The following is a 17,154-nucleotide window of genomic DNA, read 5'->3' on the forward strand; positions in this document are numbered from 1 at the left end:
TCCCAGGTCTTGCTATCCAGCTGAGGCATTGGTGGACGCATAGCATTACGCACGGTATGCTCAGATAGCGTGTTGGAGATGACCACTGCCTTTGCCACCCCTTTCAGGGAACTAGAAGCCTCCTCCGCTTTTCGCTTGTTGCCTTTATCTGTATCCCAGGTCTTGATGTTTAGATGAGGCATTGGTGGACAAACAGCATTACGTATGGTATACTCAGATAGCCTGTTTAAGATGACCACTGCCTTTTGCATTCCTTTTAAAGAACTAGAAGCTGCCTCCCCTTTTCGCTTTTTGCCTTCATCTGTATGCCGGCTCTTGCTGTCCAGTCGAGGTGATGGAGCAGTAGGTCTGTTAGTCAGAGAGCTGGAGGTCTGAATCTTAGGGGGAACAACCTCATATGGGGATTGAGGCATATAATCTACAATAGACAAAAAAGAAGAAGAAAAAGACAAAAATAGTGAAATTGTAGCTTGCAAAAATCTAAAGTGCCAACTCGCCCGGTTAAAGTTGTGATCAGACGTACCATGTGTAAGCCCTCGTTCACGCCATACACCGAAGCCGCGCTGAAGCTACGCAGCGCTATGGCAGTTTCATTTCGGCGTCCTTGTTAACAGGCGAGACCGTTCACACCAGCCGCACGCTTCATGCCTGGCAGCTCGGGTGCAGCTCGCTGCACGCTTGAAAAATAGAACAGAAGCTGAAACTGTCGCTGTAGCGTAGCTTCAGCGTGGCGTTAGGGTGTGAACAGTCTCGCCTGTTAACAAGGACGCAGAAATGAAACTGCCATAGCGCTGCGTAGCTTCAGCGTGGCTTCTGCGTATGGTGTGTGAACGAGGGCTAAGGCTACTGCAGGCACAGGGCAGGGTAACGTAGTCACGCATCAACACATCAACGCATACAACATGCATACAACATGCATACAACACGCATACAACATGCATACAACAGGCATACAACATGCATACAACATGCATACAACATGCCGGCAGCTACAGAAATTCAGACTCGCGCGTCAAGATGTTACGTTAATCGAATCGACCCCCCCCCCCCACACACACACACACAAATTTTATTTTTTGCTCCAGCTGAAAAACTCGTTATACTCACTGTATAAGGATTGTTCGAAATGTCTATAAATTAAAAGTCATTTATTTTACATCATTGTACTTATTCTATTAATTTGTGGTGTAGTAAGTAAGTAATACTTTATTTATATAGCACTTTTCAAATCCATGGATCACAAAGTAGGGCTATATGGGAGCAGGGGGGACTTTGAGGGTTATGATGCTGATGTGGGCAGGTGTGCTGATGTGTGGTGAGCGTTCTGATGTGTGGTGAGCGTTCTGATGTGGGCAGGTGTGCTGATGTGTGGTGAGCGTTCTGGCGCAAACTGGCTGCCGTGCATCACCCAGGTGGGGGGCTACACATCACCCAGGTGGGGGGCTACACATCACCCAGGTGGGGGGCTACACATCACCCAGGTGGGGGGCTACACATCACCCAGGTGGGGGGGGCTACACATCACCCAGGTGGGGGGCTACACATCACCCAGGTGGGGGGGGGCTACACATCACCCAGGTGGGGGGCTACACATCACCCAGGTGGGGGGCTACACATCACCCAGGTGGGGGCTACACATCACCCAGGTGGGGGGCTACACATCACCCAGGTGGGGGGCTACACGACATCACCCAGGTGGGGGGCTACACATCACCCAGGTGGGGGGCTACACATCGGTGGTGGACGAGTTCCCAACTTACTCTCCATAGGCTCCTGCTTGATGGTATAGCTGGGCGGGGCCATGGCGGGACACAGGGCCTGAGGTAGGGGTTGCGGGTATTCCTTTTTGGGGGTGGTAGTGTTCTGAACAGGGCTGGCATCCTCCAGACCTTCCTCCGGACACAGGTGGACTTCAACGGGACCATTTTTACTTTTCAGATGGATCTGCAGCGAGCCCTGCTGTGAGGAGAGAAAGGACAGAAGAGAGACGTGCTGAGAAGGAGGCGAGAAGAATCAGGAACAGAGAAGAACGTGGGAAATCGAGACGTGCTCTCCTCACCCCCGCTGACTCTAGCACCTCCAGCTTGGTCTCGGCAGGAGCCTTGACGCAAATGACTGTCTGGTCCCGCAGACTGGCTATGGAGCGGATGTCCTGGTACGTCACATAGCCCAACGTGCAGGGTAGGGGTTAAGGGTCACATCAACGGACATTTAAACACGATTTTTTAAACACGATTTCAGACGGACAAGCCCGTCTTTATTATCACACGAACACTACAACACATGCATGCGGCCACAACACACGCTCATGCTGACGGTGGCCGGTGAAATTTGTCCTCTGCATTTGACCCATCCAGGCTTGTCCTTTCCTCCGAGGGGGGCAGGCCAGGAGCAATGGTCGCTTTTTATTTCCATCGCCCGGGGACCAACTTCGGATGTTCACTGGTCGGATGATGATCTTCTGCATGTTTTTAGTGGGGGGTTATGTACGGAGGAACCCCCTGGGGGGTACGGAGAGAACATGCAAACTCCACACAGAAAGGCCCTTTCGACGAGATAGCCCACCTGGGCAGTAGGCACTGAAGATATGGGGGGGTCACAACTCCAGCGCCCACAGCGTCCCAGGCGAGAATCGAACTCAGGACCTTCTAGCTGTGAGGCGACAGCGCTACCGACTGCGCCACCGTACCGTGTTTCAGCAGAGTATTCACCTTATGTAGCCACGCCCATTTGACCCGGTTGTGTGGTTGTGTGACGACTTCCGGCAAAAAAAAGAAAAAAAGAAAAAGGCCGGCTGCTCCAATATCATCTAACTCTGAATTAACTAATAATTTAGCCAATTGTACGTAACATACCAAATAAAGGCAAACGGCAATGTCTAAGAAAGAATGCAACGCCATGTAACTGGCTCGTTAAGTCTCGCATTCCAGGGAATGACGTTAACGTCTGCGGCTCTTATAGACGTAAGTGGCTCGAGCTGCGCTCGGAGGAGAGAAAACTATCTGAAGCTTTCTTTGTTGGAGTCCAGGTATGTTTTACAAGAAAGTGCTCGTCATTGTCGACGATAACGTTATCTGACCTGGCTAACAGTGGATACTCCGCTTGCTTGCCGTGTACCGAGCTCAAAGTAGTAGGCTACGTTCTTTAATTTACCCCCTGCGCTGTCCGCTACAAAAACAACTCTCTTCTTCTGACGCTTGTATTTGGCGCCGTGACCGCCGGGAAGTGTTAACACGACCCGGAAGAATTTGGCCCACCCCCGCGTCTGAACATAAGGTGAATAGGGGTACGGGCACACACACACACACACACACACAGGTAAAGGATATCTCTGACTGTCGTCGTGGTCGGTGAGCTGTTTGAGCTCTGTGTTGTTGGAGTTGATGAGTTCGTCCAGCTCTCTCTCTTCTCTCTCCAGGTCATTGAGCTCGCTCCTCAGGGTGCACACCTTCTCCCTTGCACCACGATCAAACACACCTCCAACCCTGGAGGAGAACACACACACCCAACACAGTAAGAGTGTCAGTCTGATTGCATATACGCAGTGGTTCTCAAACAGTTTTTTGTCTTTAGTAGCCCTTTTCCATGATTTCTGAATCCAAGCATTTATGCTTAAGGTCTTTATTGGCATCGACGACAAAAAAGGACGGCTTTGCTTTGCCATATTATTATTTGGATATTCACATTGACATATAGCTTAATCATCGCCTCCACATGCTACTTCTACTTAAGTGGTTTTCCTTGGTTAACCACTTGAGGCTTTTTTTTTTTGTTTTGTTTATTTGGATTTACAGATATGCTTATTTTTACTTCTCACTGTTTAATTTCATGTTGTGAATTGGATTAAATTTTTGTTAAAGGGATACGCCAACTTTTGGGGAGTTTCGCTAATTTGCCATATCGTTCATACATAACCAAGATACACAATGGCTTTACCGGCACTCTCCGTACAGTATACAGTGAGCTACAGTCATCCACTTAGTTAGTATTGGAGGAAACGGTACAGCATTTTGGATTAATATTTCATCTCGTGGTGAGTACCTGAGTACCTGAGTACCTGAGTACCTGAGTACCTGAGTACCCACGGAGAAAAGCATCTTCCTTTCTTCAGCAACCAAGCAACGGATTTTCATCACTTATTTTATTGAAAGGTGTGACTTGTACTTGCTTACAAATTAACGTTTTGGTCACCAGTGACCACAGAGAAACTTAATTTAGCCTACGTGGGAGGAAGCGAGGTCCTGAGTATGAGCTGTGCGCTGGTGTTTTGTGTCCCCGCTCCTCATGCAGTAGGAAGGAACGTTTCTACTTGGTTCCTATTCAGCGTTTTGGGGAAAGAGGCGATGACGTCATCTACATGAGATCATGTGAAACACTCTGTGTCTTTGAATAGAATTAAGGACTCCTCTGGGTTGGGACATTGTTGGAAACATTTAAGATAATGTAAGTGAACAACAACAAGTGTATGACATACAATACAGTAGGTCTACTCATTTTTAGTTACCGTAATTTAATATAATAATCTTACAGAAGTTTACATATTGCATCTTTAAGGCCTACCTTAGCAGAGTGATAATGACGATCATCACATTTTTGATTTGTTTAATCTTCGTTGTATGTGTGTATATGTATATATTTTGTCTGTCCTGTAATTTTTTAATAGTGTCCTGTTTTTATTGTGCTCTGTTGCTCAACGGTGTGTTTATTGTATGTTGGCGGTGTGGGAAGTGGTTGGTGGATTGGTCATGTATTGTTTCTATTATTATTGTAATAAAAAAAAATCTTATGGCAGCAGTTGAATGCATCAGATCATGTAGATACAGGTCAGCAGCTTCAGTTATCGTTCACATCAAATATCAGAATGGGGAAAAAATGTGATGTCAGTTACTTTGACCGTGGCATGGCTGTCGGTGCCAACCGGGCTGATTTGAGTATTTCTGAAACTGCTGATCTCCTGGGGCCGGTTGCACCAACTGGTCTTAACTATGCCTGGTCGTAACTCCTACGTCGGTCTTAGTCAAGACCAGTCTTTAGAGTGTACTTACGCCTGTTGCACCAACAGGGCTTACGTCTGGTCTTAACTACGCCCGGTCGTAGCGATGCGCGTCCATGTGAAAGTATGGGCATGCCTACTGGAATGCGGCACGCGACCTGTTTAGAAGAGTGTGCCGACATACGTGCGCTGATGGGTAATCGGCTGTAATAGTAGAGCTGCCGAAAATAATCGATTCAGAGATGCATCGCGATGCTTAATAGGACGATTCTGAATCGATTAACAAATATCAAAATCCTTTTTTTTTTTTTTTTTTTAATATAATCAAATAAAATAGAATCTACCGTAAGTACATGCAGTTGTTTATTTTAATTATGGATCATAATACAATGCAATTCCAAATGCACTTTTATTTTAAAAGTAGCCACACAGTGAGAAAAAAGAAAGTGAGAAAAAATAAATCATGTATTGCGGAAAAAGTGATGCATCGATTTAACACGTTAACTGCCAACGACGTATTGAAACGTCAAGCAGAATCCAACCGTTGACTGCCAGCGACGTATTGATACGTCAAAAAAAATCGTTTTTTTTTTTTGACGGTGGATCGTTGATCTGGCCCTTTTGCATCTTCTATTATACTGTTAGAGCCGCCGGGCGTGTGCAATCCATTCCGCCGACCCACTGAGTGGCGACGGTGCTCAGACTATTGAGTGTTGTTTGGCCAGAAACGCACGCATTCCAGCTGAGCTCAACCGAGGACCCAGAAGCGAGCCTCATTCTCATACTGTAGGCGAAAACCTTTCACACGGGCGCACGGCGGTGGGGGGTTCCAAAGGTGGACTGGGTGGAAAGCACACTTTGAAGCGCGCAGCATAAAGCCTAGAGTCACACAAGGCTTCGTCAAAGCTCTCAACCGAAAATCCAAGAACGGATTAAGCCACATCCACGCTCGCCGACGAGGGGCCGCCAGAGAGGGAGGCTGCTGCTCACTGCTCAGACAGGCAGGAGAGACTGGCTTGTGACTGACAAACGCTGCTGAAATCCACCAGACACGCCCACGGAGGGAGGAGTTGTAAGGAGAGGGGGTGCGGGTGCTGCTATGGAGGAAATTACTGTTCAGAACTATATTGTTTATGTCTGATGTCTCACTGATGCCAAAAATAAATGGTTAAAGTGACTGTTTGATATTGAATTTCACAAAACTGCGATTATCTCAGCTTTTTGTCTCAGACGCTGAAACCATGCTGTACTCAACGGCTAATATCTACATAACTACTAACTCTACAAACTAACTCTTTTAGACAGAGAAAGCACACATTCTATTAGTACTTTTGTGAACTTTGTGTTGACAAACTCCAAGCAGAAAATTATCCTTGGCTCTTGTAAAATGAGCCAGAATCCTCAAAAAAACCCTCTGGCAAAAGCTACCTACAGTAAAAAAAAAAGGCTGGCAGTGAATGTGTTAAGATGCATCGTATAATCGAATGGAATGGAATCGTAGACTTGTATAATCGAATCGTATCGAATCGTGAGATCAGTGAAGATGCACAGCTCTATGTAATAGTGTGGCTAAGCGGCTAACTGTTACTTGTCGTTACTTTACATGGCAGTAAAACGCCACTGAATGACCAAATTGATTTAACTTTTAACCATTTTGATTTCCACTTTCCATACAGACCCCCAGCATTGGTTAGTTGTTTATAACGTGACTATATTTATAACGTTTATAACATACTCCGGTTTCCAGTTTATAACTCGGGTCTGAATACAGCCAGAGTGCTGAGGGGTTGTAGCTATTGCGCAACACACAGGTGAACACCGTCTATACTGCACCTTACGCCTGCTCTGGACTAGGCGTAATATTTACCACCGGTCAGTGAGAAAAAGGCTTGGTGCAACCGGCGTAGTTGTTGGGTCGTAAAGTTACGACCGACTTAGCGTAAGACCAGTCGTAAGACCAGTCGGTGCAACCGGCCCCTGGGGTTTTCATGCTCAACAGAGTTGACACAGAATGGTGGGAAAAACAAAGGTTGTTGATGAATGGTCAGAGAATGGCCAGACTGCTCGCCAACCAGCCTGGCCAGTGGCCATACCAGTCTGGTCATTCTCCTCTGCTGACACTGAACTGAAATCAGATGTCCTACGCAGTATTAGGGGACATTCACACCAAAAGCGTTTTTTTTTTTTTCAGTCAGAACGCTATGAAAATCATGTCGAGAGCGCTTCCATTGTGCACAAAACACAGCGCACGGAGCGGTTTTTTAGTGCTCCGTTTTATTTTCCCCTGCAGTCGCGTGCACTAGAGTTGACGAGACAACGACCACACGGACGGTAGCCAGCTGGTTTTGTCTGTTTGATGTTGTTGACTGTCAACATGAAAGCCAGATTATTGCCAATTCTGGCAGCAGCAGAGGTTGAAAATCCCTCGGGAGGAGAAAAGGTAGGAAGAGTGAAAAAGACGAGCAGGGCGCTTTTCCTCTAATGTTCAACTTTTTTCTGCTTTAAAACGCCCACAGCGCTCCTCCAAAAACATCAGACGCCACCAGCGCTGAAACGCCAGGTGCGTTCATTAAAAGAAGAGGACGTCTAGCACGTCCTTACATAGAGAATGAATTGCAGAAAGACGCTGGCAGCTCCAAAAACGCTTTTGGTCCGAATGGCCCCTTAGTATGGTGTTTCTAATAAAGTACTCGGTGAGTGTATATTAAATATTTTAGAAAGTACAAATTATTGTTGGCAGGTAATTTGTTTTCTAGCCCTTCGCAGATAAACCCAATTTCAAACTGCTCTACAGAGTACTACAGCCCAGCTGTCTATATTTCTATCTGTTCCTATTGCCGTTTCCATCTTCCTGCACTCACATCCACTGGATGTTGTTCTTGGCCTTCTTGCGGATGAGCTGCACTCCCTCCAGGACGTTGGTGATGTCATAGATGCGTCTCTTGTGCGCCTCCAGAACCTTGGCGACCCAGTTGAGGTCCAGAATGCCATGAGGAGCGTCCGCAATCAGACCCACAAACTTCTTGGTCAGCAGGCCCAGGGAGGTGTCATACCTGCAAAACTTTGGAGCTGAGCACAAAGACATGATGAGAGGAGGATGATTAGGGATAAAGGAGGAGACCAGATCAAACAATAAGGGATATTCAAAGCCACAATTAAGGGAAAAATAGAATAGACTGCACTTCATCACATCTACTGTATTTGAAAACGAAAACAATCCCCTTAATTCAGTGCATAACGTTACGTTATGCACCTTATGAGACTACAGTCATCAGTGATACTGGACGTCCTCAGAGATACACTCCGACTCCGGTAATGTTAGACAGACTGTTATAAGGTGTTACTGGAATAAATAGCAAAAGCTGTGTAGCACTCCTTTCTGCCAACTAATTAACCATGTGCTAACGTTACATAACCATAACCATCGCGCACGCTTTCTGAAAGCCGTTTGCCATCGTAGCGTTAGCTGAATATGGCCAGGTGCCAAAATAGCTTTTATTTATAATTATCAGCTATCAGGTATAGTGCACTCAGTAGTCAGTACACTGCAAAAAATAAGAAAGTACACTGCAAAAAATAAAAACAAAAAAGTAGACTGCAAAAAGTGTGTGTGTGTTTTTTTAGACTCCGTTTCGACCAATCGATTGGTCGGAGCTGTGGTCGATTTCTGGTCGACCAGGATAATCTTTGGTCGAGGGCAGCCCTAATACCGAATCCGATATACGGCCGATACCGACATACGGGTGATATATAGGTGCATCCTATCCACCTTATTCCGAGCTGCCATGATGCCTTACGTGAAATATGGGCGTTTCTTCCAGTGTAGTCCTCCCAGCCCCGCTCCCACCTGTCTCGCACAGTACCTCCCACCTGTCAGTGAAAACAGGAACAGACGGTTGTGTCCCTATGTGGGAGCAGTCTAACACGCCACTCGTCCTGCCTCTTCCCTCTTCTATCGAGGGATGGGAGGATGACATCAAAAAGTGGCTGAGGCTAACAAACAGTAGCATTTTTAGCTATTTTGTTGATTCGGTTGCTAGTGATTTAATAGGTAATAAGACCATTATAAATCCTTATAAGGTGCTTATTACCACTATTATGTTAATAAGACTAGGTAAGTGTTAATAATAGCATCATAAACTTGTTTATTGGTAGCTTATAAGAAATTGATAAGCACTTTATAAGCTTCGTTACTAGCCTTTTTGTTGCTTTATTAAAGTTAAATAGTTTATTATTCATTTATTATCTATTAACTACGCATTAACTACATTATTAACAGTTAACTATGCTTTTTGCAGGTACCGGATCTAAAGCGAGAACAGTGCCTTATGTTGTGGTTAATAAATCCTTTATTATGCACCTATCGGGAATGAGCACTACATGTTGTCAAGGTTGATCAAATGTGAATAACAAATACAATGTTTTAGTGGTGAAGCACAAAACACTTTAAGATGGCTGTTTAAAAGCTTTTTGAGGTAGGTTATGCTACGCCCTTGAGACCACATGATATGACAGACTTTGATGCAACCCAGCATGGAACCAACTATAAAGTAATCGACTTTAACAAACACCTTAGTGGTTCATTTGGAGTTTTTATTTTGACTGATAAACACAAAGTTTACCTGGAAACTAGGGCTGGGTATTGGCAAGGAGCTCACGATACGATACGTACATATTGCGATATTTATTATTTATTATTAATTATATTTATTGCGATATCTTTTTTTTTAAATTAACCAATTATTAACCGCTTAAAGGTGTCAGTTAGGGTTGTCAAAAGTATCGATAAGTATCAATACTAAAAATTTTAAATGGATACAATACTCATTTGCAACAGTATCAATATATCAGCAGTACTTTCTCTTAATGAAAAATCAAACATACTACTGATTTCTCCCTCCCTGTCATTGGTGGGTATCTGTTGCTTCTCACAAGGTAAAAGTGTTATGATAGGCTGATGACTAGAGCAGGGCTAATCTGCTGGTTTTTTGTGTGCGTTTTATCTGGCCTAGATTATGGTGAAGCGTGCATCTGTCCGTCGATCTGTTTTTGTTTATTTTTTATAATAATAATAATATATGTGATTTAAAAGCACCTTTCTCAAACTCAAGGACACTGTACAGTACAAAATTTGATAAAAATATAAAAAAGCAGTACAAAACAGAAGAAAAACGGGACTAAAAACAGTGCCTCTTGATGTGTTGCCACCCCCCCCACGTGGCATCGAAAATGGTATGGAGTATTGATATCGTATCAAAGTAGAAATTCTAGTATCGTGACATCCCTACTGTCAGTTAATCGAAAGTAAAATTTACAGAAAATCCACACCCCTAATTGAAATTCAAGCATTCTTTAAAACCTTGAAACACGTTGGTAAAAATAGACTTAGTACGAACCCTGCGAGTACGTGTGGTCTTCCGTCGCAGGGTCTTGCCATGTCTGGGTCTGGGCATCACAGTGTGTTTTTGGACTCTGCTCCACTTGACTACACTCACCTAGGGAAAGCAAGCACAGCCGGCAGACAGTCTCAGAATGAATGAATGGTCAACTCATGTTTCACAGCAATAAATGTAACAAATTAATGTTACGCTGTAGGGATGGGCATTTCTAGCAAAAACACAAAATTCACTGGGCCAAAGTAGACTTATTATCTAAATTCGCCCACCCCTAAAAAAATAAAAGCAATCAAATGTTATAATATGGTCTCTCCTGATTATAAGTATAGTTGAAACGCTTGGTTTGACCAAGTAAAACAATTTCACGTCTACAGTATCCTCAGATCCATGAGAGTGTACTCACTCTGGGAACTGGTTGGTATTCTGGCTGCCGCAATGCGTTTGTCATTTCGGGTGCGGACCTCCGGCAGGTAGAGGGCGCCGTCCTCTAGATCCAGCTTCCTTTTAGCCTGGAGAGCACAGCGTTTGCATACGTTAGAGAGAAAACTTGAAACATTTACGAGCACGGAGTGTGTTTCTTATACAGTGGAATCTGCTTACAGTGATCACGGTTATAGTGATCAACCGCTTATTAGGGATGGGCATTTTAAAGTCATTTAAATACTCGAGTACTCTCCTTCCATTATGGACGAGTAATCGAGTACTCGCCAGGAGGGGGCTGTCCGTGTGGAAACACAACACAAGCAGAACAGAACCCAAGTTTGCAGTTAATTTCGCATTAGCCATATGTCTGTAAGAATATCTATTACAACGATAATAATGACAGAGCAGGGGTAGTATTCTGTCTAGGGGGCTGTTCACACCACGTTAGCGTTTTTGCATGGAAAAAGCGCTACCTGGAGCACTTATTGTGAGGAAATAAATGTGGACGGACCATGACAGTGATCTGACGTTAGCTCAGCAGCTGTTGGCCTACCTCAGTAAACTCCGGTGGTTGGATGGTTAACGCCTCCCCCCTCCACAAAGCTTTAACGGGAGCATATCTCCAGGCACCATTTTAATCACGAGCTGGGAAATCTTCTCTGCCCTGACGGCATCACAACGGCGTTTGTTGCTGCTAGCAAACGAGGTAATGCGAGACTGCTTTTCATCTGTCCCGGTTAAGTTGACGTTTTCATTGTGCTTTACACACATGTGGTTAAGCATCGAACTGGTATGTTTATGATACGCAAGTTTAGCATTACATAACCTGCACTGCACAGTCGTGTCGTCCTTTCTGTCAAAATACTTCCAAACGTTGCTCTTATGCATGTTGTCTCTGTCTGCATCGCCAGATTCACCTGTGGTGTCGTGTGCAGAGCTACCATTTTTAAAGGGGAGGGGGGTGGGGCGAGTACCCGGACAGCTGAAACGCTACTCGACTAATGACGTTACAAACGAGTACTCGAGTACCCGAGTACTCGCCCCCATCCCTACCGCTTATATTGATCAAGAAACTTGTCGTGCGTTCCTTTATCGCAAAATAACTGGGATGTGGAGGCTAAATGACATCACATCCGTTTTGTTAGCGTTCCATTTGCAGAAAACTTGAGCTGGGAAGTTCACTGTTCATTGGTCAGATCCAGTCGCTAGCCAGGCTAGCCATTGTTAGCCATTGTTAGCAATAACAATTGACAACATGGCATTTCGCGGCATTTCGCGCATACAAACACTGCAGCCTCATGTCCACACAGATAGATGTTATGCAGTGCTGTGTGTACAGCTGATTTAACGAGACACAAACAAAACAGAAGTGCTAAACAACATTACTACGATTACTACTACTGTTGTTGCGCGGCGCAGCCATCTTGGATTTTTGAGGTTGGGGCTGCTGAGACTCCTACGAGTTTGGAATGGGAAATACCAGCTCTGATGATGTCACCGCCCAACTCATGACCTTTGAAGTCGTAAGATTACCAGTCCCCAGTTATAAAGGAATGCACGATTAGTCCCGAGTCGGGAGAGTCCATTGTTGTTGATGGTGTGATGTGATGTATAATGTGCGATACGAGAGGTAGTTGATTGACAAAACTAAACCATACGTTTCAGTTTTAGGACAAACTGCAACTTTCTTGACATGCATAGTTATCTTTTAAATTGACAAAATGTAACACCCCGTGGCACAATTCAAACGGGATAAAAAAAACAATGTATCTCTCTGTTCACAACCATATTTTCATATTTTTCATACGCTGGTACAGGGAGAAAAGCAGGAAGTGATGTTTACTTTGGCTCTCTATTGTGACATCCCTGATGCTGTTAGGCATTGTGACATCTTCAGTGATGTCATAAGACCAATTGTGATGTCATCAGTGATGCAAAGTTGTGACATCTTCAGTGATGTCATAAGAGCATGTGAGCCCGCACAGCGGGCAAGGGAGCAAGTGATTCAATTGTGTAGTATTGATTTTTATCAATACTTATCGGTACTTTTGACAACCCCTAGCGTCAGGTTATGACTAACCTGTGCGGCTTCACTTTGGGGTTCAACACATGGCAGCGTCCTCAGGCGGCGGATCTCCTGTTCTGAACTTGTCTTCGTAGCCGCAGGAACCTCGCCCCTACCGAACAGCGGAATTTCAGCCGTTTCTTTTCCTTTTTCCAGCAGGCAGCGGCAGAAAGTCTTGAACAGCAGCTGAAGCGGATCCGCTCCTGTAGGCTACTACAGCAGTACACACACACACACCTGCACGGCCCCGCTGCTACTACTGCACAAGCGTTTGACCCCTTTCTGCTTTAGAGACCTTAGCTTTAGCTTTAGCTTTAGCCTTCCTTCCTTTCGCCAAACAAATGCTCTCTCAAGCCAGGGTATCTATTCCACACTCTTCCAATGCTCCGGGAGCACATGCAAGTTGCGGGAGCCAACCCGTCTGTTAATTAAGGGACTGCCAAACAAACAAACAAACAAACAAACGCAGCGCGCGCATGAGCGAGCGGAGAGGGACAGGAATACAGGAAGTAGAGCCGCTGAACTGACTTCCGAGCGCTTCCGAGTCACGTGCAAGGAATCCATAAAGAAGGAAGATACATCACTCGCGTCAATTGGGGACAGTATGGTAAAGTCCCACTATAAATCATCATAATCTCCCATTTGCAAGGGCCCATTCTCTGCCCAGTACGTCGATGGAGAGACTGCTCTGTAAAGGGGCCCCAGTGCAACTGCACTCTCTATACCTACTACACCCATGGCTCATGGCTGGACACAGATATGATAGTTTATTGCCCACCCCAATGCGAACGCTGTGACGTGGATGATGTCTCTTCCTTCTTTATAAGTTCCTTGGTCACGTTGTTCGTGTTTGTTGAACGAAGCCAGATACTGGTGAAGCGGGAAGAGCAGAGCACGCCTCCTGTCGGCCTGGAGGGGCACGACGAGATTCAACTTTAGACAAACAAATGAAAAATGATCTGTTCGCCTTTTTACATTCAACAGAGTACCGCAGGAATGAGTCCGGGAGCCCTGAATACTTCGGATTCCTTTGTCTAAAAGGCAATGGGATGTTTTTGTCAAAATTGCTTGAAATGAGGTCTGTGTGCGGTTCTGGTTCATAAGGTTTTAACAGCAAACTTTGTGTTCCGCAAGATGTTCACAAATGAGGGCCACTTTTATGCTTTTCGAAGTGTAAATCCATTTTTTATGTTATTTTCAGAAGAGCTTTAAAAGCAGTGTTGGGGGTAACTCATTACAAAAGTAACATATTACATGTAATATTACTTTTAGCAGTAACTCAGTAATATAACTTATTACTTATAGGATTTCAGTAATATTTTCCCAGTTACTTTGTCAAGTAACTCAAGTTACAAATTTAGTTATTATTTTTTTAATCAAAGCACATATTTAAATCATTTCCTAATCAAATTGTGTGTTTTTATGCAAATAACCACTATAGATGACAATAACAAAGGAAAAGGATAACATTCAGAATTTTGGATTGTTTACTGACTTCAAGACGTTTGAAATTATTTTTCGGGATGTTCCAGGGCGGCGATGTCATTCTGCTACTGCTGTTATTACAGTGAAAGTAATGCAAAAGTAGTATAGGCTAATAAGTAACGAGTTACTCTACACAGACACTAATATTGTAAAGTAACTTATTACTTTCAAATGAAAGTAACTAGTAATATGTAGTATATTACATTTTGAGCGTAACTTGCCCAACACTGTTTAAAAGTCACAACAGCGGTCCTCGTTTGTGAAGATGATCTTGCTTATGTGCACAAAGTTAGTTGTTTCATAAACTTTTCATAACGACAGACCTTATTTCAAACATTAAACCAAAACCCCCATACAAAACTCCCATTTACCTTTAGACGAAGAAACTGGCCCTAGCATGACTAGCTGAGTTGGCCTACATAAATATCCCTGCAGTAGTAGACTCTCAAGGGGCCCCACAAACAATATTTAGGCCTATATTTTAAAATGGAGATCAAAAGTGCTAGTTTTTTCAAATTAATTATATTTAACACGTCAAGTCATGAAATTGCTACAAAATATAGCAAGGCAAAGTAATGTTATACACTAAGCATTAATGCAGGTTCAAAGCAGTAGACAGACATCTTCCACAGACCAGAGTACAGACACATCAAAATAACTCAATATTTCCAAGTGGCTCAAATTCCTCCTGCTAGAGGAAACATGACAACAAAAGTCAACACTCAAAGTTCCCCCCACTAATATTTACTATAGTGCAGTCACTATATTATAGTAAATATTATATAAATCTGTGATATATATATATATTATTTTATTTATTTATTTTTTCTTGCTGTGTCCGGTTATCAACTGCTGCTTCAAAAATCCACAAGGAGTTTCTGCACTGTCAGTATATATAAAAAAAAAACCTTTTCCTAGATTTGTTGAAGAATGTCTAACAGAATATTCTCAATGCAACTTGATTTGTCTTTGTTTATCCACCACTGTGCCGTTACCACCAGTAATAAACACCAACACCATAGGAGAAACATTTTATTAAATAAAAAAAAGAACAACTAGTGGGTTATCTAAAATGAAAGCAGTTTGTGTTTTCATGCTGGTGGTCCTCACAGAGGACCCAGAACCTCCTGTTTCACCAAAGCTGCGTGGATCGTACGCTCTTCAGCCTGCAAGGAAAGGACAGAAGGTGAGACACGAGGCAGCACACCTGTTTCAAGTCTTTCCTCTGCACTTCTCTACCACCCCCCCACTAAAAACATGCAGAAGATCAGATCGTCATCGTCATCCGACCAGTGACGACAACACCCGAAGTTGGTCCCCGGGCGCTGTACGAGAAAGCGACCACTGCTCCTGGCCTGCCCCTCGGAGGAAAGGACATGCCTGGATGGGTTAAATGCAGAGGACACTTTTCACCGGCCACCGTCAGCATGAGTGTGTTGTGGCCGCATGCATGTATTGTGGTGTTCGTGTGACAATAAAAGACGGGCTTGTCCGTTACGAGAGAGTTTTTTTTTTTTTTTTACCAGCCATGCTCACTCTGGCCTCACAGGAACATTTCCCCGTTTGTGGAATCACCTTATTCCCGAAAGATTCAACGCGATCGCACGTAAAATGGCATCGCTGTGGTCAAACACAATTCTGCTCACTCACACAGACACACTTTGCATTCTTATTATAGAATTCGCATAACAGTAGGGGATGGAAACGCACATACTTTAGCATTTTCTTTTGCAGATTTTCTGACAATTCGGTTAAGATTTGCGCTGCATTTGGATGGAAACCCAACTTGTGATGCGTCTTAACCGCTGAGACTACATTATTTCTCAGTGATCTCCATGCCGTTGCTCTGTTTGTTCTGACCGCAGGACCTCGGTGACCCCTGACCTTTTCAGCAGCTCCTCAGTCGACGCTTGTCCGTCCTGGCCCTCTTCGTCGCTGTCCTCCGAGCTGCTGTCCTTCTTACTCTTCTTCTGCTGCTTCCCTTTGTGTTTGTGCTTCTTGTGCTTCTTCTTCTGGGGAGAAATAACAGGAAGTCAGAGGGGCAACACGTCCTCATACCGAAACGACAGAATGAGTCGATCTGAATGACTCCCAAAATGACATATATGAGCGAAACATCTCACGTCGGTTAATTTTAAATACAGCTTGGTCCACCAATCCCACCCCTTCACGTTTACTTTTCAGCGAGCTATATCAATATCAGTCTGTTTATAAGTCGCCGCTATTTCCTGATTACAGCTCCCGAATTTGGCATATGCACTGCACGCATGCACTTCCTCACACAACCTCAAGAGGTCGCGTTCATAAACATCAGTTGAAGCTGGCGCGAGAGGGGAGGCAGCAGAACGTCGTGGGCTTCTCTCTCTACCTTTTTCTCCTTCTTGTGTTTGTGCTGCTTCTTGGCCTTGTGCTTCTCCTTGCTTCTCCTGCTGGGTTTCTCCTCCTTGGCGGGGGAGCAGAGGGAGGTGGCGCCACCTGTGGCTGAACAGAGGAACAACAGAGGAGGTGATTCATGATTTTCATAAAATTATTACACTTACAAAAAAAAAAAAATCTGTATCTTTCTAGTGGCAGAAATCAGAGTAATCTCTAAGACTATAATCCACTACACCACTTCCGCTGATCCTGGTCCCATCTGACACCAATAAGATCAATAAGGTTTGGGTAGTAGGTGTAACTCGTGTGGGTTGATTCATTAGCTGGTGACGGTCGAACATAATACAGAAATGACAATGCTTTATAGATGGCGGTGTCCTTCTTGACAATGTCCGTGTTCAAATCCCCTGTGACAA

The 17,154-nt window shown here is 44.3% G+C and overlaps 2 protein-coding genes across 2 annotated transcripts in view; both read right to left on the minus strand.

Annotated features, from left to right (window-relative positions):
• Nucleotides 1-12: 12 nt before the first annotated feature.
• On the minus strand, nt 13-11,859 carry LOC310791489 (transcription factor E2F2-like; the record flags this gene model as incomplete). Its single annotated transcript, XM_083653168.1, has 9 exons — nt 13-20; nt 296-418; nt 1,761-1,959; nt 2,060-2,175; nt 3,337-3,485; nt 7,855-8,062; nt 10,390-10,488; nt 10,793-10,898; nt 11,842-11,859. The coding sequence occupies 9 exons, from the start codon at nt 11,857-11,859 to the stop codon at nt 13-15; spliced, it is 1,026 nt and encodes a 341-aa protein (XP_083509294.1).
• Nucleotides 11,860-15,406: 3,547 nt separating this feature from the next.
• Nucleotides 15,407-17,154, minus strand: part of LOC310791322 (G patch domain-containing protein 1-like) — a 29,703-nt gene continuing 27,955 nt past the window's right edge. The window contains exons 18-20 of the mRNA XM_083653015.1: nt 16,731-16,843; nt 16,247-16,374; nt 15,407-15,528 (exon numbers count right to left, since the gene is read on the minus strand). Of these exons, the coding sequence (XP_083509141.1) occupies nt 15,495-15,528; nt 16,247-16,374; nt 16,731-16,843 (275 nt within the window). The 3' untranslated portion in view covers nt 15,407-15,494. The remainder of the gene's footprint in view (nt 15,529-16,246; nt 16,375-16,730; nt 16,844-17,154) is intronic.

The sequence above is a fragment of the Poromitra crassiceps genome (genome assembly GCF_964638095.1).
Source record: "Poromitra crassiceps genome assembly, chromosome: 16".
In the NCBI taxonomy this organism is placed as follows: Eukaryota; Metazoa; Chordata; class Actinopteri; order Beryciformes; family Melamphaidae; genus Poromitra; species Poromitra crassiceps.